The following is a 21,438-nucleotide window of genomic DNA, read 5'->3' as shown; positions in this document are numbered from 1 at the left end:
GAGGTGAACACAACTAACTCTCCCCCCTGCAGAGACGGAGTGCCTCTCTTCCTTTGTTCTCCCTGCACATGTGCACACCTCTTCTCCCAGGTATGCGCTCTGCCTCTGGCTTAGGAAAAACAAAGAGAGGCATTTGTTCCTACTGCCTGCTTGGCTGCAGGTCAGGGTCAAAGACCACCTGAGCCCATGGGAGTTATGCAAGACATTGCTATGAAGAGGCCCTGAATGCCCACAGCATGCAACAACCCCCCTCCCTGCTCCCCGTCCAATGCTGGCTTTGTACCTCAGGGGGTTGCGAAAGACCCAGGACTATATAAAACATTCCCTGTCTGGGAGCCCCACCACTGCCATCAACACTTGGGCTCTCAAGAGGCTACAGGGACCAGCACTGTCTGTAAGGGATCCTGCTATGGTGGGCTGGGGACAACCGGGTGCCTTGCCTGTGTATACGTCAGGGAAAGCTGCATGATGCCTGGGGATCTGTCAGGGCAGCCTTCCTCCCGTCCTCAGTTGTGTGACAGAGCCTGTTTCTGATGCTATTCTCTGTTTGCTGTTGCTGCAGGGACAGGATGGCCCATACAGAAAGAGCTCTGTCCTGGCTGCTCCTGCTGGCACTGGCCTTGCTAGGCAGCAGCACAGCACAGCGGGACTGCCGAGTAAGCAGCTTCAAAGTCAAGGAGAACTTCGACAAGAACAGGGTAAATCTCCTTTCTCTCATGGATCTGTGATATCTTGCCTAACTCCTCTTCCCAGGCTACAAAATCTGGCATTCAGTAGCATAAGTGTTCACATTTTCACTCAGTCACAGACTGCAAAACAGCAGAAGTGTGTGATGTGGCCCACACCTCCACAGATGCTGGATCCTGATGCATCTGGTAAGGAATACTACAGAAACTGAGCTTTAGCAGGCTGGTCTCAATCTGTAATAAAACAAGAGTAGTGATTTGGTTGTTTCTATGAAAAATTAATACTCGTGTTTTCAGACATCATTGCAAGGAGAAATCATCTATACATAGATCTGACAAGATCTACCAGTTGTTATCCTCTTCCCACCAAATTTCGCATTTTAAATGCTGGAGAACTGCAGATACAAATAACATACAAACAGAATCAATTATTTCTCTACCCCTGGCTGCAGTAGGACATGCCGGTGGGTTTATGCTGTTGCAACAGCTAGATTTGTTCCCTAGCTACAACATCGAGGCGTGGTGTCAAATATCTGCATGTCCTCCCCTCTGTAGCTCCCCCCCCCCCCAGTTTTTAATGTCTGTATGTAGTTTTCCATACTTCTAGGACTATCTACAACCTTTCTTATTTCCTTACAGTATAGTGGCATCTGGTATGCCATGGCAAAAAAAGATCCCGAGGGGCTGTTTCTGCAGGACAATGTGGTAGCTGACTTCACCATAGATGAGAATGGACAAATGACTGCCACTGCAAAGGGCAGAGTCAGACTCTTCAAGTAAGCTGTTTGCGATCTCCCTCTTAGTCCGTTTCACTTAACTTCTCCTTTGCTTACTGGTGCTCTAATCCTACCTGCTATCTCTGGTAGTCACTCTGAATATGTGCTGTTAGGTTTGCATGTGATGTATCTTTTCTCTCTGGCCACAGCAACTGGGATGTCTGTGCTGACATGATTGGCTCTTTCACTGACACGGAGGATCCTGCCAAGTTCAAGATGAAGTACTGGGGTGTTGCCTCTTTTCTGCAGAAAGGAAGTGAGTACTTAGCTGTAGAAGATGAAGAACAACTAGTTACGTTGTATGTCCATCCTGGGGAAGGGAAATATAGGTTTGGACTTCTTAAATACACTTAAAACATGTAGTAACTATCATACAGCAAAGCCTTCATGAGAACAAGGTAAGCACTATCTTTCATATGGGTGAGCTGCTTGGCTTTCTTTAAACAAGTCAAGACCAGGCCTTTGTGTATCTTTGTATTTCTTTTGTTTGCTATCCAACAACATAATTGAAGGTCATTGGAAAGAAATGAAAGGCAGATGAAGTATTTTAAGTCTTTAGTTCAGAATTCAACTTATCAATGCTTCTGTCCTCTCTGAAGAGCCTAATGTCAGACTTGGCTGAGCAGGAGAAAAGATTTTGCAACTGTTATTTTGCTTGGTTTCATATTTTCAAATGTAGAGATTTATCTATTTTAAGAAACAAATATTATCTAGTATATATACATTCATATTTTTCTGTCATCTGTCACACCCTAGGAAAAATTAGTTTATTGAGCCAAGTAGAGATTCAGACACCTGTAGCTCAAGACATTTCCACAGATTGTTTCCAAGAGAAGCAGGTGGAATTTGGAAGTGATTTGAGTTCCATTCTCCAAAGACACAGCTACAAAGAATGCTTTGGATGCCAACTGCTTTTGAATTGTTGCCAAATCTCCTCACAGCATGCTGCTGAATCATGTTTTCGTGCATACTTCAGATTGCGGGCTGAGCCCAGATTCTACCTTTCTAAAAACTGTGGTCCCCACCCACAGGAGAGATGGGGAAGAGAACATACCATATTCCTTCACCAGCATAGACATAGCATCAGGGAGGATCTTTTGCTCCAGGAAAGGAAAGTGTAGAGATGACACTTTTTACTGCAAAAACTCAGGTTCACTTCTGTTAGCACCGGGTGTCTCTGTGACTGGGTATATATGAGATTACCTAGCTAAATAGTTAAGAATTTCCTGAAATTGTCAGTGTGTTTTGAGAAGAGGGTTTATGATAGAGCTTGTAGCAAATGCACTTCTAACACACATGGAAACTGCACGATAATCTTTTTCCTTAAAAACACAGTTTAAGTAACATCCCTGGTAGGCAAATAGTTATGGTTTTGAGTAATCTGGAGCATGACCAAGAATACATTTAGCTTCTCTATTTGCTTTTTTAACTTTTTTTTTTTGTCTGACTGTTCCCCTTTCTTGGTTAAAATAAGAAAACTTTATTTATACTTAATGATAGCTACTGTAATACATGATTCTTTTTTTTTCTTTGCTGCCACATTTTATAATGATGTTCAGGCATGGATTTACAAGGCATTTATTGGCAATTCTTCATACTGCTCTTGTTCTGAACCTACGTTAGAGGAGCAGCAGTGTGCCAACCATTTCCTCTTTTCTCCAGCACTGTCTCTGATAAATATGCTTATTTTATTTATAAAATGGAAAACTCCCCAAAAAACATGGAATTAAATACTGGAGGTAGGAATAAACTAAGAGCTAATCTGCTATCATTTATAGCAATTTTCATTGTATTTTTTTTTTAGAGTTATGGCAGCAATCTCTCTAGTTCTACCAGATACTGCTTGTGTCTCACCTTTGCTATTTGCTATGATTCCTTCCAGATGATGATCACTGGGTAGTGGACACAGATTATGATACCTATGCTCTTCATTACTCCTGCCGCCAGCTGAATGAAGATGGCACTTGTGCTGATAGCTATTCCTTTGTGTTCTCCCGGGACCCCAAGGGATTGCCTCCAGAGGCACAGAAAATTGTCAGACAAAGGCAGAAGGACCTTTGCTTGGACAGAAAATACAGAGTTATTGTTCATAATGGTAAGAATGTTTTTTTTCTGAAGAATATTGCTTCAGGGTTTGGTGACTAAAGCACTAGGAGTCAATTAAATAGCAAATATATTAAGTCTTTTAGTTAGTGGCTGTAATATTGTCTTTTGAAAACTGGAACTTGTAGTAAGTTATTTCCAACTTTTTCTTCCCATATCTGGAGGAGAGCTGAGGTGTATAGCTTTTTATGCGGCACATCACATCACATCACCTGAAACAATAATTAGAGGAAGTTGTAAAACAATTATATCAATGTAGTATGAGTAAACATAGTAAGGATAAACTTCATCGTTGCTGTAAAAAGAAGTTGTATCTCTTTGACAAGATCTCTTAGTCTTTCTCAACAAAATAGTTGTGCAAGAGAATAGAATGTATTTTCAAAAACTTCTTTGACAAATTCTTCATGAAAGGATTATAAGTAAAATCACATGTCTTGGAAAGGATACCTTATAGCAGACCCTTTCTCACATATCCTCATGCCAACTGTTTCACAACGGGTGGTGGAAGAGAGACACAGCCTTCATACTGGTAATATGAAGTTATCCTGAATCACATAGTCAGGCTGAGCTTGCAACACAGGGAAGGATACAGATTAGCTCACTTCTGCTCAAAAATATTAAAAAAGGCCAAATAGTAATTTATGCTACTTTAATTGATGATCCAGAAGAAAACTGAATATACTTACTGATAGAGATTACACCTAAAATGAGAAATAGCGAAGAATGAAGAAAAGAGACCATAATATTTAGAAGAAATAAAATAGTCGTGTACCCACCCCTACCTCTCCCCCTAGCATTCTGGAAGACACAATATCTACAGAAGACTTGACTGGTGAACCAGCTGAATGTGAACTCATATGAGAGTGTTCCGCTTTATACCACAGGACATATATATGTTTCCCCTGGAAAGGATACTGAGGTTGAGTTAGAAGCTTCAAAGAAGAGCAGAGAAAACTTGTAAAATATTTCCCCTAGTGAGGGCTTCAGAGATCTAGATCTTTTCTCAGAAACAGGTTAAAGGCTGACCTGAGCAAAGTTTGTGCTTGCCCACACAAGCAGTGGGAATTGGATAATAAAGGACTTGCAAACATAGGGATAATAAATTAAAATAGATGGAACTTTAAAATGGACACATTCAGAGCAGAAATAAATAGCCATTTGTTTAAGTCCAAAGGTCATTAACCTTTGGAACAGTTTACCAAGAGCTGTTGTATGTTCTTCATCACTGAAATCTGTAAATCAAGATTAAAGGCTTTTCTAAATGACATGTTAGAATAAACTGGGATTGACTGAAGGAACTTTTGTGTATTATAAAGAAAGTCAGAACAGATGAGCACAGTCAGCTCTTGTGTCTATTACCTGTTCATCTGCTCTATAAACAAAGAGTAATATATTGCCATGTTGTAAAGTAGGTATGCTGATAACAGGGTGCCTGAAAGATCTGCTAAGATGGGTATTTAGAATACTGATTAGTGACCTGGAAAAAAGTGCTTGACAACAATGGAAACAAAACTTCTGTCTTGAATCTGGAGACAGTATAAAAGACAGATGAGATTTAAGGCACTCAAGACTAAGAGACACTATAAATGCAAATGAAAACGCCTTTTGTGAATGATATCTATGATTGCATAAAGGGTAGGATAGAAAAGAAAGCATGTTGTTATATAAATTGATACTTTCTTGTTTTGAATGCCACATTCACTGCTCATTTCAAATAAACTACAGTGAGAATAAAAATTTCTCAGGATGAGAAAACAAAATAATGACATAATTAGGGATGGTTTTGTATTAAATATAAGGTGAAGTGTAAATATACAGATGTTGTGCTGTGATTTTGAGAGGTGTGTGCTATGGTGATTCTTTGCATTTCTGCCAAACCCAGGGAAAAATATCCCGTTGTAAAATCGGGGTATTGGGCTAGTTCAAGTACCAGCCTAATTCAGGATAGTAGAATCTGTTTTATCTATTATTTCTGCACTATACAAGGCTTGCAAGACAATAAATGTATTGCCAATCTTTGCAAGCATAAACTGAGAAGAAAGGCTCAGTATACTGGTTTATTCATAATTTGGGATGTAACTTGTTTGAATATCTCAGAACTTCTATATAATTGAACGCTTGGTGATTGTTTTTTTTTCCCCACAGAATATGAAACCAATTGTGTAATTTAAAAATGAAAGTTCAGAATGTCTTTTGAAAGTTCAGTCCTAAATGTTCTTTGACTTGCTAACCTTAAAAGTTGATCATGCTGCCTCTAGTTTATTATGGAAATAATCAAATCTGCAGGGTTGCACCGAGTGCTGTGTTCTTTGTCAGCTATCCTAATTTATATTCAAATGTTAGGTGTTACTGTTTGTAAATGAAAAATAGCAGCCCAGGTCCTTAATGCTGTTTGCTTTTTATTGAGTTTGTCTTTATGAGCCCAGCACCAAAGATTAAATGAAAGTTAAAGCCAGCAATTTGCATTTTTCCCTTACTGTAATCAGAACCTGTAATTACCGTAGTGTTAATTGATTCTGAATTATCCACTATCATTAACCCAAAGTTTCTGCAAAGCAAGGATATTTGGGAATGAGAGAATGATTGTGAGCCAAACTGAAAAAAAAACATTTATTGAAAGTTTATATCAGAAACACTTATAAAATTCCCTGAATTCCTTAGGAAGCCCTGGTACTTTAGTTTTCATTCTGCTATTAAGAGCTACAGAATTAGTAGCAGAAAAACCCAATTTCAATTGTCTGTACTGACCTGCATTCAGCTGTTACTGTGGTAAAATTCTGACTGAAATTCACAGATGCTGCAAGAATAGGCTTGTGTCTGTTTCTAACTGTGCATATTCAATGTCTTGACACTAATTTCTCCCCCAACCCCCAAGATTTTTCATTAGCTTTTCAAATCAATGCTGTACTTAAAGAACTTAAGTTCCCAAAAAAATCAAGTAGATGTACAAAACTTACCTTGATGGGAGAAAAAAAATCTAAAATACCTATTCTTTGTATAGTGGCTAAGGCAGAAGCTTGGGAAATGATGAGCGTTTTGGTTGTAACTTGCATTGCATTTCTGATGGTAGCTCCTTTTGAAATATGGATCCAGCTCTGATACACTTAGTGTCTCAGAAGAATAACATAGGTTGCTCTGAGTTATACAAATATGAGTGTGGGCATCACAGTGGGACTACTTGTAAACACAATACAAAGTCATGTCAGTAGAGCTGTAAGCTGAATTTGCTGTTAGCATTTGCTAGAAGCAAAAATTGTGAATTAAAGTATGGCATATTATCCCAGCTAATCTACTATTGCCATTAGTTTTGGAGGTCAGGAGAGTCTTACTTTGTTGAAAGACACTCTTAAATTAATAATTTTTAAAAGGCAAATAATTTGAAGCTTGATAAAGCAAATAAATAACTTTTTTATCACTGATCTATCCAGTCCCTTGTTTGCCAAAGTATTAAAATGCTCAGGACAGGTGTAATAGATTGGGAGAATTCCTGTTTTGCTCCAAGTTGGAAATTCTTTGGAATTACAAACTGAGGAGCAAGGCACTGACATTGCATTATAAGTAACAGCTTGCTGAACTCAAGAGCATTTTAAAGGAAGTGTTAAATTGGTGAAAGTTTGTATATTTCAATTTTGTCTAGTGTGGCTGAGAACCAAAATTATTTTTTTTTTTTTTTTTTAGGATTTTGCTCTTAAGGAAATCCGAAACTATGGAAAGAAACCACATAACAACACCATGGATGTAAAGTTCACACTTTGATTGGGTGTTCTCTTGAAAACCTTTTAAATGGCTTAATTTAGATTTTGAGTATATTTATCTGAGCTGTGTAGCTCATCTTGTTAATAAACCAATGAAACATTTTAATAAACTTGGATTACAGGGGATTCAAATTGTTTGTATGCAAATCTGTACATATGGAGACATTGGCTTTATTAGTAGACCATTTTCTTAATGCACTGTTTTGAATTGGTCACAGATAATAATTAAGAATTTATTTTTTCTTTTTTTTAGCAGTTTCAATTTCTGACTGAAGAGTTTCCATTAAAAAGAACCAAAATAAATGTATTTTAATTTATTTTCAATACAATGTCATCTTTTCTCCTAGGAAATACTGGAAATCATTCCCAATAGCATTTTAGAAAAGAGGAAGAAATTTCAGTGAGCCTATATATCACTGATTAACTTTATTACATGCCTACTGAATTCATAAAAAATATGCATCTTTTAAAAAGAACTATTTTACACACAACAAGTAAACATTTCTTTATTCCTTATTTATAAATTAGAAGGCATTATGTCCATATTTTTAATTTGAGGTGGAATATAATTGGTTATTCACCTGGTGATACTACCAATATGATGCTTATCATCTTGTTTCCTACATGAAATTGGTTAGTCTGCTCAAACCTGTGTTCAGGCAGTCAGTTATCTAAGTGTATAATCAAGGGCCTGTTTTAAATGGGATTGAATAAAAGAGAGATACTTTCTGAGGATGTGTATTTTCACTAGAAAGTTAATCTCTTACTCAGTAGAAAATAAAAGAGTAAAAATAGATCAAGTGCCCCTGATACAGACTCACTATAACTTCATTAATGACATTTATGCCAACTAAAAATGTACCCTCATAGAAATTAATTCGTCTGGTATGTACTTATTTCAACTATTTAAAAACACCAAGTTAACTGCCATATTCATACCTATTTCAGTGTAAGTGGCAAATTAAATCCATTGGATTAAATTGTCCAAATCTTACTAAGGCAAAACAGCGAAGTCGAGAATTTTACTTTCAGGAATCAAAAATACAGATTCTAGTTTGCTTTTTTTTTTTTTTTTCTGTCTCTGGCATATAGTACTATAACATAGTGACCTATTCAACTTGGGTTAACATAGACATTAACATCAAAAATGTGTCACAACTTAAACTTTAAATAATTATCTGCTAATGAAAGACAGATTTGGTTGTTCATGGTTACTTCTTCTTACAGTGGTTTCTGTACCAGCCCCATGCCTTACAGGGATCCCTGTACAACAGAGAAAAATTTCCTGACATTTACGTCTGAAATGGGCAACATTATACAAAATTGGATTGACAGCAGAGTTGGCAAAAGTGAATAACACTATCCAGAAGAAAACTGATGGAAAAATAATTAAATCTTCTTTGTAGTTCTGAACTAAGATTAAAAGAATAATTATTATAATTGGGCTCCACATGATGAAGAAAGAGATCATCAAAACAACAAGGGTTCGGAATAGTTTGTAGTCTTGTTGGGAAACACGGATCTGATGATTTTCTGAGTAGGCTAAGCCAGCATTTAAACTCCTTCTTGATGCTTTTGTAATCTGCAGTAAAAGAAAAGAAAGTAACTTTCACTGAAACCTAGAATAATTTTTAACACATTTTTACAGGTGCAAAAGTAAATCATAGCACATAACGTTTCTGTTTTGAAAAGTGACCACAAAAAGGCCTTTCATAATTCCATTTTACTTTTTGTCAGTGGCTCCATTTCAAATGTTCTCACTTTACTAGCTTTTTTTTTTCCTTTCAGCTGTGAACTCATGTCAGTATTAGTCAGGCTGGTTGATCTCCTTATGGCTTTCTTCCATGCATAAATACTTTTCAGCATAAAACAGAACCTTAATTACTCATGAAATCCCATTAACTTTAAATTATGACCTCATTTGTTCTATCTAAATAAACCCATTGATTTTTTTCACAAATGCAAACTGGAACATAATGATCAATCCTATTGATGCACAAGGAGGAATGCAATCCAGTTCTCTTACAGCCATGCTGGTATTATAAGTCAGGTATTAGACAGATCATGAATTTATTACAGCAACAAATAATGAGATGTTTTAAATGTGAAAGAAATTTTACTTCAGGTTTTGTGTAAAGTTTCAGTCAGTAATCAGAATTGTTCTCTGTGAACTAACCTGGAAATTTACAGATCCATTTGTCACTAAGAAACTGTGTTTCTTGTAAAAGTACAGTCCAATGTAACAAACCAGACTACGGTAGTTTGGGAATCCAGTATTCATGGGGGTCAAGCATCTGTCACCAGGTAGAATAATGAATCCCAATGGCTTGCAGAAAACTCTGAATCTCATGCACTACCTCCCCGTCTTCACTGAAGTTGGCATGGCACAAGTAAGTCTGTTACATTCACTTATCTGATGCAAATAAAACAAAATCAAAATACATAGCATACAAACATTTATGCTAAATAATTGAGATGCCATTCTATCTCCTGCATAGGTAAAGAAGGGGTATTTTCAAAAGCCTGGATCAATTTGATGTAACGAAAGTAAGTAGGAAAGCCAGAAGGCTAAGATTCTTCCTACTACTTATATGTGTGACATTTCCCTTTAGCAGTAACTAATGGAAGGATAACACTAATACTAGTAATGTTTAGTAGCTTCTTGGTTCAGGTAAGGATCAAAATGGTTATATCTATTTATATATAGGGAGAGAAAGAGAGCAATTTTCATTTTCCCTGCAGTTTTCTAAATTGGTCACAGAGGGCGATGGCCTAGAATAAATATTCATTAAGAACCCAGATATCTACCAAAAATTTCAAGAGAATGCAGGTGTGTAAATCAAACCAACAATGGGCTTCTCAGCAGCTGCTGAGCCTGAGAACGGAACAGCCTCAGTAGCTGCTTCTCTGATTCAAAATGGGCAGAGAATTCTGACATTTTCAGCATGTAAAACTATTCTAGGCTGATGATCTTCTGCTGTACATATTTGCAACCCAGAAACTAGGCTAACTCCTCCAAACAATCCAATCCAACAGCTGGTCTCAGAGGGCACCTAACCTGTCTTAGTAAATATAAAGGACTAATATCTCCTTCTAATATAAAAGTGGGAAGAGCAAGTTCTGTGCCCTGCTCAGCCTCCACTGTTCAAAACGGCCACAGTATCTGTCCCATATAAGCATCCTCCATCTTTCCTGCTGGTGTTGTACAGCTCATAACTAAAAATGCAAGAATCATCAGGATTGCAGTAAATAAGATGTAACTGCATTGTACATAAGTGCTCAGCTGACATGGGCTGGCAGAGAAATGTTTTGGATCCCTTTTTGGTCTGCATAGTATAAGTAGATGGGCATCTGGAACACACTCTGAGAAACAGGAGCTTAGAAGTCAGGTAACTTCCAGAGCACAAATGTCTTTAGTAGTTCTAGCCTCTTATGTAAGACTTGCCTGCAAGAAGGAACAGTGCAAAACCAAATAACTTAACTACAAATCATAGCTTCTAATCTTACCACTTTTGCCAGTGCTCTAAGAATATATATATATTATATAAATATAATAGTTTCAGATTAAATTGTAAAGTATACATTTGTAGAGTATATTTGTTAACAAATTTGAGGTCTTACATCTGTATCATCTTACATGTGAATCATTATCATCACAGATGCTGTATTAATTGAATACATGAATGCTCTGAACTGCTTCCAGCAACACTGAGCATTGTACTCTGTGCTCACTGGCACCACAGAGCATTCTCATGAGGTGAGAGTGAATCTGCTTTTGGGAATGATTTGGGGATTAAGACATTCTCCAGCTGAGTTCTGGCTGCTTCCTGAAGAGTGTGTGAGAGAGCAGATTCAGTTCTAACAGACAGGATCCTGCTATGGGCTCATTCTTTTCTCAGATCAAGAGAAACGTTACCTCATCATCTGTGTTATCAAGCTGGAAAAGAAACATGAGCATGGCAGCATGGAGCTGTTTTGTAATCCAGTATTCTATACACTTTTTCAGGCTTCTAGTTCTCTACATGCCATTTTGTTTTCTAAATTTATTTATTGTAACCTGGCATCTGCAAGGACAAGAGGTGCCCAAGGACTGTGACATTCCTGGGCCTGCAGTTTTCTGCAGTGCTTTCCAAGGGCTCAGACTTCCCACTGAGTTCTGTATCTTCTTTCCCTACAGCAAATAATGAGGTTACAAAAGGCAGGTGCTTTACCTAATGCATTTACCTCAAGCTTATAATGAGTTTCCAGCATGTACAGAAACTAAAAGCTGATGATTTTGACTACAAGTGAAAGCCTGACCAATAGGCAAGTACATGCAAAGCCCAGATTCTCAGTCCTATGTTCATGGAAACATGCATTGCAGCTCTGGTGCATGCCCCTTGGTGCTCAGGATTTCATCAGTTAATTCCCTGCTCAATAATATGTGTTTTTTGTGGTTCCTTTCCAAAACCTGTAATTTTCCTTATAGATAGTATGTGAAGTTTAATTGTCTAATACAGGAATCAAGAATCTTTTGGAAGTAATTGCTAAAGATTAGGCATTGCAGCTCCTAGTTTGAAGATTCTTTCCCACTCTGGTTTTGGAAGAGGAAGAAGGAATCAGATGTTTTAAAAGGAATTCAGGTAACTAACATCATGCTTGCTAGATGAGATTAAAATTATTATTAGTTGATTAGAATTCTGTGGTGCTTGGTGTCTTGGTCTACATTTCAGCAGTTAAACAACATCTACACACAAAGAAAGTGGAAGCAGATTGTTTATGGTTTTTTGTTTGCAAAGTTTGAAATTGTGGAGGAATAAGTGTATTCTAATGAGAACTGTACTAAAAATACATGCAGAAGATCAGCAGACATAAAAGGGGATGTTTTTTTCCTTTGCTTTCTTACAAATCCCTTGTAACTCTGGAGTTAAGGCTCAAGGAAAGCAAAAGCTTATTTTTCATTACTTCAAATGCTTGACTCTTTCAGCGTTCAGCAGATTGACAGTCTAAATATGAACAGCACATAAGTGGAGAAGTGTATTAAAAATAATATGTAAATTAATGCAAACTTCATGTTGGGCTTCTGGTAATGTGCTGTTCAAGCATTTGCTTAGTTGAAGGGTATAGGCTGCTACGTACTGGTTGAAGTGCCTTATTTTGTATCAGTACTTAACCATTCACTAAGCAAATGTCTGTTCCCTTTGGGTGTATCTGTATTCAATGACCATATGGTGATGCCTAGTGAGTTTACTTCCCTTTGTTCTGCAACAAAATTTAAATGAAAAACATACCTGTAGGATTTTGGAGTAACTGATGACAATGACTAATCCTGGTACGAGAAAGAAAACAGTGGCAAAGGTCACATCCCAAACTATTTCTCCTGCATTGCTGGGCCAAACCAAGGTGCAAATCTGAATGTCCTGTTTGCAAAGAGTAGAGAAGAGAATTAACATTGTACCATTCATTATTTTTACTGCAAAGTTTTCCTTATCTTTGTGTCTACAGAGAAAAGGGCTGAAGACCAAACTGAGTTAGTGAAAAGATTCTACTTAAAGCAATTAATGTATTTACTTCATGGCTTTAAAAGCCCATACAATTCCAAATAGATATGTTGTCTACCACCTGAATATTGCACAAATTTCATATCAAATGCTAACAGCAACTTTAACATTGAAACTTCTAGACCTTAAACTTGGTCATGTATTTGAGCGTTGTGTTGGGTGTACATCTGTATGTATTTCAAAATAGTAGCAGAAAAATCTGTGCATGGCCGTTTTGTCCAGGGCTGCTGCATGTTCTGGGCAGCTCTCCCTGGGTGCTGCGCCCCCAGTAAGGGGGAAACGTGCAGAAAAGCGCATCTCTTGATTCCCTGCATACTGGGGGACGCAAAGCCATCCCAGGCGATGCCCAGCTCCCACCTAACGGGAGGGTCCGCTGGACGGGACAGGAGGGTGCAGCAGCGGCGGGTGGGGGTCTCTCTCCGGTCGTTCCTCGGGCACGGCCTCGTCTCCTTCCCGTAGCACGGAGCGCTGCCCGCTCCCTAGAGCATTTCCCTTCGGTGACAGGAGCGCACGAGCCCCCCTCCCTGCCCCGACTCCTGACACCGCCCGTCGCCCACTCTCCTCCGGCCCGGCCGCCCACCGCCCCGCTGCTGCGGGCCCTGCACTGCGCTAGTCCTCACCTCGCCGGCGGCGGGCAGCCGCACCACAGAGAAGAAGCAGCAGAGCGGGAGTGTGGCGAAGGCGGCAAAGGCCCAGATGAGGAGGAGGGCGGCGGCCAGCGCCTTGCGGCGGCGGAGCGCGGCGTGCCGGAGCCGGGCGATGCTCACGACACGCTCCAGGCTGACGGCCGACAGCGAGAGGATGACGACGGTACCGCTGAGGCTCATCACGTAGAAGAGCATGTGGCAGACGACGTCGCCCAGCACCCAGGACTCGGTCCAGCGCACGACGGCGATGAAGGGGATGGCGGTGATGAAGAGCAGGTCGGCGCAGAAGAGGTTGAGGACGAGGCAGTTGGCAGCAGAGAGCCGGTGCTGCCTTCGCACCAGCAGGTAAATGCCCCAGATGTTTCCCGCCAAGGCCAGCAGGAAGATGGAGGCCAGGGCAGATGACTCGCCAATTCGCAGGGCCGTCACATTGTAGCCCCTGAAGTCTGAGAAGAACGGGAAGTAGGACCTGTTCCCCCCTGGTGCACTCCTGGACCCCAGCATGAGGGTGGCCAGTAGGCATGAGGGACCCACCGCCGGCAGCGGTGCCAGCCCTAGGGAAAGGGCTGAGCTCCCAGCCACCACGGTGGCACCCGGGGTGTCCTCCCAACACAGAGCAGGGGGCTGGCTGCCATCCCCCTCCCTCCTCTTCCTTCTGCCTGTGCTGCTGAGGGCTAGGCTGTGCCAGCCAGGTGGTTTATGGCCCTTGCGCCAGTGTGGAACAAGGAAGTGGGAGGGCAAACACAGTGCGGCTCACACAAAGGCGAGGCCGCAGTGTGTGGGGAGGCAGGAAGGGGTGAGCGGGTCTCTGGCACCTCCATGCTGAGGGGCCCAGGCCTGGTCACCTCCTCCAGAGCCAGCCCTGCTATGCTGTACAGGCAGGTCGCTGAGGCACGAGTGACCCAGGCCCAGCCAGCCTGCTCCCTGTGCTGGGGTCGCTACATGGCTTAAAACAGAGGGATGGCTGTCAGACTGCTTCAAGAGCTCTTCTTGGGTGCCTGGGATGACCAGCACTGCTCTGAGGTAAAAAACAAAGGAACTTATCCATTGCCTCATGTCTTGACAGTGGCTTTTTGAAACAGCAGTCCTGTGCTAACCGCGGTCTGGCATGGAGGGGAAGTGTCAAAAGTGCCACTGTCTTGATTTTGGGGGTCTGTTTACTAAGCTGATGTAGAGTGTTACCCGCCTGTTGTTATGAGTTCTTGCTGAAGAAGCCTGGTAAATTAAGACATACCTAGAAAATAACCATCTTGCCTCTGGGCAATTCCTGAAAGCAGTTGCTCGAATTGTGAATGAAAGTAGACCTTTCTGATTGCGCTCCTCACTCCACATGGTTTGGAAATGGTCCAAATGGTAAAGCACATAAATCGTCACAGACGGGCAGATAATGTCTCATGTTTTCGTGAAGTATGTAAACAGCTGTGCAACTTCAGGCAGCTCTGGATGGATTCGTCTTGGTGCCAGAGCAGGTGCTTAAGGATACAGTTACAGTCTTGGCCATATGGAGCTACACCTTTTGATTAGGTGAGAGTTATGCCAAACCTGTGTGCCAATGGGACCAGGTGACCAGGCGGTGCTTCCATGTACTCTGGGTGTGACCCTGCCATCACCCACTTACGCAATGGCATTAGTGGGGATTCCAGATTAGGGAGATTCCAGAAACTCAGTCCTTCTAAGGAACAATCTCCTAATGAGGAATGACAAGAGTGAGATCTTTGCTGGACTGCTTCCCATGTCCTTGACAGAGCAGAACTGATTTTAATTAGCATGTTTTCTCTCGAGCTATAAGTGGTTCTAACAGTCTGTGCTGTTTCATCAAACAGGGAGTTTGCAGGGCAGCTTGAACAGGTGGATGAGATGCTCCTACTAATTCCTGCTGATTGATGACCATATGAATTGTGGGCAGATCTGCTGTTAAGTGGGTGGCTGCTATGAACTATGAACTTAAATGAAGACAATAAGAAAACTTGCAAAGATGATTTTTTTTTTGGCAGCCAGCAACACAAGTGCCTGGCAAATGTCTCAAAACACAGATTTTATTCTACATCATTTGCTGGGAGAAAAAAATCTGCACCCATATTGCAAAAGTTTCAGCAAATTTAACAGAACTACTGAGGATGATTATCCATACTTATGATCAAAGCTTGACATATCTAGTCACAATTTATGTTGGCTTTGCTATGGACTGATTCTGTGAAATGATTAGTGAATCTTGAAATACAGCAAATACCTTCCAATTGTCACAACCTCAAGTGCCTGGGACTTCATGCAAACTGACAAACTATCCCTGAAGTCCTGGGCAGCTGGCAGTGGTGGTGATGTGGTCAGCTCTGAACAGAGGCTGGCAAAGAGCCACATTAGAAATCTAGTTGTACCTGTGTGCAAACTTGGAAGGCATTAACAGGATGGGCCAGGGTGGGTGGCTGTTGGAAATGGTAGCTGAGATAAATGCAAATTTTGTTATGAATGAAACCTTTATAGCCTTTGTCATTAGCGGAAAATGAAATTAGAACAGAACAGGGGAAGGAAAACAGGGAGAGAAACATCCAAAGCAGAATATTGAAGCAATGAGGATATTTTCAATCAGGGAAGAAGGGAATGCCATAGAGGAGCAGGTTTGAAAATGAGATGATGTGTGGAAGTATCTGCATAGACCCTTGATCTTCTTTAGAAAGGATCACCTTTAGCTTTGGTCCTTAGGTGTGGATGAAAATCTCAGCATAAGCCCACTGTTTGCTGAGGAGAACCAAAGCAAAACGCTGCTTTTAGTCTGCTATTGCTGAGTAAGCTTTGTGTTGAATTGTGTGCAAAATCCTGTGCCTGGGGACAGCAGAAGTGTGAAGAAACTTGCATGTTTCCAAGGGGGTTTATGAAATGAATGGGAGCTCCTTGCAGGAAGAAAACCTGTCTGGTTACTCATGGGTCTAATGCACCCATTATATTAAAAAATAGTTTTGTTTTCCCTCCCGTGAAGTACAAAAGCTGTATTTGCTGTTGGGTAACTACAATCATAGCAACCATTACAACATGAAATCTGAGGAAGGGAGGAATTGTAACTTCAACAGAGCTACTCTGGCATTACTGTAATGGGCAGATGCTGTGTGTGGTATATACTCTATGTGTGCTTAAGACAAGGAAGTGATTAAGAGAATGCTTGGAAACCAGTTATGGTTACTTAACCTATATATTTTTTTCAACCTACCTGTATAATTTTTTCAACCTATGTTCTCTTTAGCACTCAGAAATGGCAAAACGTGGAGTCAACTCAAGTTTCATTGTTCCAGGTTAAATGGAAGTTGCAGGGACCTCTGTGGAGCTGGTTAGCTAGTCTCGCAGGCAAAAATCCTGTTTCATTTTTTGTTTTCATCCTGGCTGGAAATCTGAGTCTTTGACTTCTCTACGGCAGGTAAGAGCTGTGTTATCAGGTACTTGTAAGTCAATATCTTTTTTTCAGACTGTGTCCTGACAACCATGAACTGGCATGACAGATGGGGATGGTTCAGCTTATTTATTTCTTGAGCATAAGAAATATTCTCAGAGAGAGGGACCTGTTGGGCTAGGTAATTCTGGGAGATGGTGATCCTGGTTCCATTTGGACATGACCTAAGGAAGTTTCTACCTTATTTATGCATCCTCTTGCATGTAGATTGGTGTTGAAGTCTTTGGGTCTATTTTCATGCACCTGTATCACAATGATTAAATAGTACTGACATCTGTAACAGATGTATTGCATATTTAATGTTTGCTAAGTGATTTAAATTCATTGCATTAGAAAAATTGACTTTTTGTCTTCACAAAAGATGTTCCAATCTTGTAGGTGACTCAAGCTGTGTCTATATAAGGGTTTTAGCATAAGTGGCAACCAGGGTTAGCTTTCCCTTTTCACTTTTGTTTTTGCATACCATATTGCAGCTCTTCTGCTTCTGGACACTGTTAATTCTGTGCTTATAAGTTATGCTATTTTAAGGTTTGATTCAAATGCAAATCTGTTTTATTTTGCTTTTTAGGAAGTTTTCTAACTGCTCACCCTCTGTATACTTTCGTATCAGTGAGCTGAAGCATTTACACCAATGCCTAAGGGACAATTTTAAACTTGAAGTACAAATATAAATGCACCTGTTTGTCTTCATATAGTAGCAAGCTCACCCTTTCCAGTGTTCACTGAAAATACGAGATGCTTCTATGGATCTGTGTGATTACATCAAGAACTAATCCCTGTTTCCTCTGAGGAGTTTCATTTTCCTGTGGTCAGTATCCATTAGAAGCTGGCATGCTTCCTGGGTTATGTGCCAGGGTGCTGTAGTTTCAAGCTGTAGCAGCAGCATTACTGACCAATGCCTTAGTCAGAAACAAAGCTGCTGATAATACTCTCAGTTGATGTGCTTCTTAATAATAGCTGGGTCGGGTTTTTGTTGTCAAGACCACCAGAGGTTTTGCCAGCAGCAACACTGAACAATTTCCTCATGACTTGCAGTAAGGGAGGGATTTCTTTCTGAACCAAGTGCAATTGTAAGCACATAATCCATCTAACAGAGAATTGCCCTGGAAGGGCATGATCTCCGTTATGCTGCACGCTAACCAAGCCTCACCAGGGTGACTCAGCTCCAGCTAGATTGTTCTAACTAGGTGGGATTGTTCCTGAACAGTTTTAGATACTGTAGTACACTTACACATTTAGCCCATGGATTTAGGGAGTTTATCAGTGGATATAGGGTATTGGAATGGTTCATTTGGACATCGCAGGATCTAATAGAACACTCTCACCAAGGAACTGAGACCCTGAGCAAGATTTACATGGTGAATTATAGTCTGATATTTAAGTACCATTGGACCTTTACTAACCTCCAGATGTGCAAAAAATTACTTGGATTCCTGCTGTTGAACTTTGATGCCGAGCCATCAGAACAAATTCTGTGGTGTGCCTCTGAAGAATTTACAAACAAAATTTGTCACCAGCCTCTCTTGCTCATGAGATGTACTCATACATTCCCTGAAAACATTGGTCTGCTGGGTTGTGCTCAGTGCAGGGATTACAGATGTTATCGTTTTCCCTCATATTCAAGAGCCACATGATTAGAGAATGCTCTTATTCATGAGATTGAAGGAGAATTGTCTTGCTTGCTTTCCCTTGTTTCATTTTAGAAGATTAACTTGCTAGGAGCAACAGGGGTTCTTCAGGTCAGAATTAGGATAAAAGCTTTACTTTCAAAAGTCGGGCATTTCTGAAAAAAGGTCTAGAGTGTGCCTGTCTGCTGCAAGAAAATCTGTGCATCCTGGAAGGCGAGGCTTGTACATAGCTAGCAGTAACCAAGGGCTAGAGAATCAGAACAATCATTCTTATAATACCAGTGAGAGAAAGTACAGATAGCGCTTTAAATACTGCTGTAAACTCTCCTGACTTACCAAGTGTAATATGCTAAATGATGTGATTTCCCACACTGTTCATGTTTGTCATTATCAGTGGCTGTTTGACATGATTGATGAGAAATGACTTAGAGCTTCTCATAAACCATGTTCAGAAAGTGTGGATGCTGAACTTAGGCTGTATAGTTTTGTGTCTAGTTGAATGAGATAACACTGACACGATTACTGTGCTTACATTGATAAAACCCGTGCTTTTGCTGAGGCAGTGTGCTCATTCACCAGTTTTGAGCTGATCAGGGAAATTAAACCTGATTGCACTTCTGTCAAGAAGCCAGCTGGATATCACTCCGATAAGGTCCCAGGCTTGTTTCTTGTAGGATATTCTGAGGCACCTTACCTTGCTCTCTCTTTTTGAAACTATTAATTCAGCATGAAATACTTACATTTTCGATCGGTCAGGGAGACAGCACAATGAATCTCTGACTGCTGGTGGGCAGCTCTGTTCCACATCTGAAAGGGGGCTGCGTGTAAAGGGTCTCACTTCACGGATGTGTGTCCTCTTTGGAGTTTGCCTTTTTTGCAAGAAGGGACTGGTTTGCTATAAGCAGGCAATGCTAGAAGAGAAGTTGCATCTGTGAATCCTCAACAGCACCTCGTTTTGCGCACCTAGCCTTTCTTGAGGAGGCATGTTTCTCACTGGCTGGCTTGGCTAGCTCGTACGCAATACCCTGATCCTGGAGCATCCTATGGAGGGGAGCCCAAACTCCCCAGATGCCAAAGAACTGGACAGCGTGGCACTGTCCCTTAAAACAGCGTGGGAACGAGGCACTTCCCAACATTAGGGAATTAAGTGACATCATGTTGCACTTGTGTCCTTTATCTTGTTTTCCATCAGGGTTGTGATGCTTGAGTGAAAACATTGATTTAAAATGGCTTTGTTTGCTCAAACTAGAAGTTTATACATAGAAATGCCAGCAATATTCCGGTTGAGAAACAAGGTGCAGTTATATTGACTTCTGGTGCAGTAGCTACTAATTTTGCATGGAAGTGAAATAACATGAAGAGTCAGTGCAGAGTAAGCATTGTTAACTGCTTTTTTTTCTTCTTTTATGATTTAAATCTTTTGGTGTGCTTTTTGCAGGTCTATATGTGTCATTAAAAATAGGGCTTCAAGAGACTGTGAGCACTCATCTGGCTGATGTCCCTGACCTGAAGCAACCTCACCTGCCAGAAATGGTTTAGGTAGTTATACAAGTGCCCTGTAAATCTCCAGTTGTGGAGATTTTGCAGCCTCTGTGAGTGATGTGCTTCACTGCTCTACTCCAACCACCAGAAAGATTTTCCTTATGTCAGAATTTCTGCTGGTGCAATTTTGAGCCTGTTACTCTTTTCGCTAAGCATAGGAAGACTACTTCTTCCCTCTGTATGAAATTTTGTCATTTTTCTTCATGGTCTTTTCTAGACTGCATAATCCTGATTCTTTCATGAATTTTCCAGAAACCTGAAAGACTTCTACTACATTCACATTACTCTGAATTGCTCTTGAATAGTCAAAATTGGATACAGTATTCCAGCTGTCTCATCTGTATTGAAAAGAAAATGAAAGCTTAAGTGTAAAACATATAAGGGCCTGTTTATTCATCATATTGTAAACCTTTTATTTCCTTACCTACCTTTTAAAATCCCACCTATGCTGCAGAATTCTCCAACACAATTGCTCACTGTGCCAGCACAATCCTGCACTGTCCGTCCCTGGGAGATACGCAACTGCCTTGCTGCAGCTGGCTGCCTTGACAAAAACTCAAACACACCCCCATACTGACAACATGGCCATGTTTTTAACACCCAGAGGGACTTTAAGCAGGACCTTCCCTTACTGCAGGGTGCATAATTCTGTCACATTTTAGAGATAGGAAAAGATTTAGAGATGCTGTAAGTAGTATTCTGAGTTGCACAGTACCACTGTACATGATGCAGCTTGTGTTACGCTCTATACTGCATCTTTCTTGTGTGATAAAGATAATTGTTTATCATTTTTAAGGTAAAACCATAGCCACAGCTGTTATTGTAATCTTAACAGTTCAATCAGATTATGAGATATGGAAACTAATGGACAGGTTGATTGCCAGATTAAAGTGGAAATGGCCAGACCTCCTCTACTGCTACATTTTCATAGCTTGTAAACTTCCCCTCTCTCTGCTTTGGAGATCCCACAAGACCAATATTACCCCTAGTTTTCTTGAAGACACCACACCATTTACATTAGCATTCTCTGCCAGATAAACAGTGACATCCCATTGTCTCTAAATATTTGTGCTGTTCAGCATGATTCTGTTACAGCATAACCAGCACTACACCTCCCTGCCACGTTATCTGCACAGTTAAACGTAAGTGGTTTATTGTCTAGTTTGCCTAACACCTGTAGTACAGTTATTGGCACATAGTAAATAACTGTGAAAACTGGTTATCAAAACCAAGAGCAAGAGAGAAAGTTGCACAAGCAAGCAAATGATTAGAACCTGATCCATTTGATGTAAGAAAAATAAGAGCCATCAGTTATTATTTCA

At 40.5% G+C, this 21,438-nt stretch overlaps 2 protein-coding genes across 5 annotated transcripts; one reads left to right on the top strand and one right to left on the bottom strand.

Moving 5' to 3' along the window:
* Window positions 1-253: 253 nt before the first annotated feature.
* Window positions 254-7,637, top strand: RBP4 (retinol binding protein 4). Of its 4 annotated transcripts, none has more exons than XM_062619448.1 (6): window positions 254-390; window positions 563-698; window positions 1,326-1,462; window positions 1,612-1,718; window positions 3,345-3,557; window positions 7,244-7,637. In XM_062619448.1, the coding sequence occupies exons 1-6, from the start codon at window positions 269-271 to the stop codon at window positions 7,255-7,257; spliced, it is 729 nt and encodes a 242-aa protein (XP_062475432.1). In that variant the 5' UTR covers window positions 254-268; the 3' UTR covers window positions 7,258-7,637. The 4 variants fall into 4 exon arrangements, with proteins under 4 accessions (XP_062475432.1, XP_062475431.1, XP_062475434.1 ...); XM_062619447.1 differs by having other exon boundaries at window positions 254-444; XM_062619450.1 differs by having other exon boundaries at window positions 257-394.
* Window positions 7,638-8,385: 748 nt separating this feature from the next.
* On the bottom strand, window positions 8,386-14,216 carry FFAR4 (free fatty acid receptor 4). Its single transcript, XM_062619446.1, has 3 exons — window positions 13,481-14,216; window positions 12,591-12,719; window positions 8,386-8,902 (listed from the first exon to the last, which is right to left on the bottom strand). The coding sequence occupies exons 1-3, from the start codon at window positions 14,009-14,011 to the stop codon at window positions 8,495-8,497; spliced, it is 1,068 nt and encodes a 355-aa protein (XP_062475430.1). The 5' UTR covers window positions 14,012-14,216; the 3' UTR covers window positions 8,386-8,494.
* Window positions 14,217-21,438: the final 7,222 nt, after the last annotated feature.

The sequence above is a fragment of the Pezoporus occidentalis genome, unplaced genomic scaffold (assembly GCF_034315485.1).
Source record: "Pezoporus occidentalis ecotype Australia unplaced genomic scaffold, CSIRO_AGI_Poc_V1 ctg210, whole genome shotgun sequence".
Taxonomy (NCBI): Eukaryota; Metazoa; Chordata; class Aves; order Psittaciformes; family Psittacidae; genus Pezoporus; species Pezoporus occidentalis.
This window is presented reverse-complemented; position numbering and strand designations above follow the sequence as displayed.

Excerpts from the sequence above, each read along its gene's own strand:
- RBP4 (XM_062619447.1), top strand. The coding sequence starts at position 269 with ATGCTGGCTTTGTACCTCAGGGGGTTGCGAAAGACCCAGGACTATATA. Across the intron at positions 699-1,325 it reads AGAACTTCGACAAGAACAGG|TATAGTGGCATCTGGTATGC; the intron begins GTAAATCTCCTT and ends ATTTCCTTACAG. Across the intron at positions 1,463-1,611 it reads GGCAGAGTCAGACTCTTCAA|CAACTGGGATGTCTGTGCTG; the intron begins GTAAGCTGTTTG and ends CTCTGGCCACAG.
- FFAR4 (XM_062619446.1), bottom strand. The coding sequence starts at position 14,011 with ATGCTGGGGTCCAGGAGTGCACCAGGGGGGAACAGGTCCTACTTCCCG. Across the intron at positions 12,720-13,480 it reads GGCTGCCCGCCGCCGGCGAG|GACATTCAGATTTGCACCTT; the intron begins GTGAGGACTAGC and ends CTTTGCAAACAG. Across the intron at positions 8,903-12,590 it reads GTTACTCCAAAATCCTACAG|ATTACAAAAGCATCAAGAAG; the intron begins GTATGTTTTTCA and ends CTTTTACTGCAG.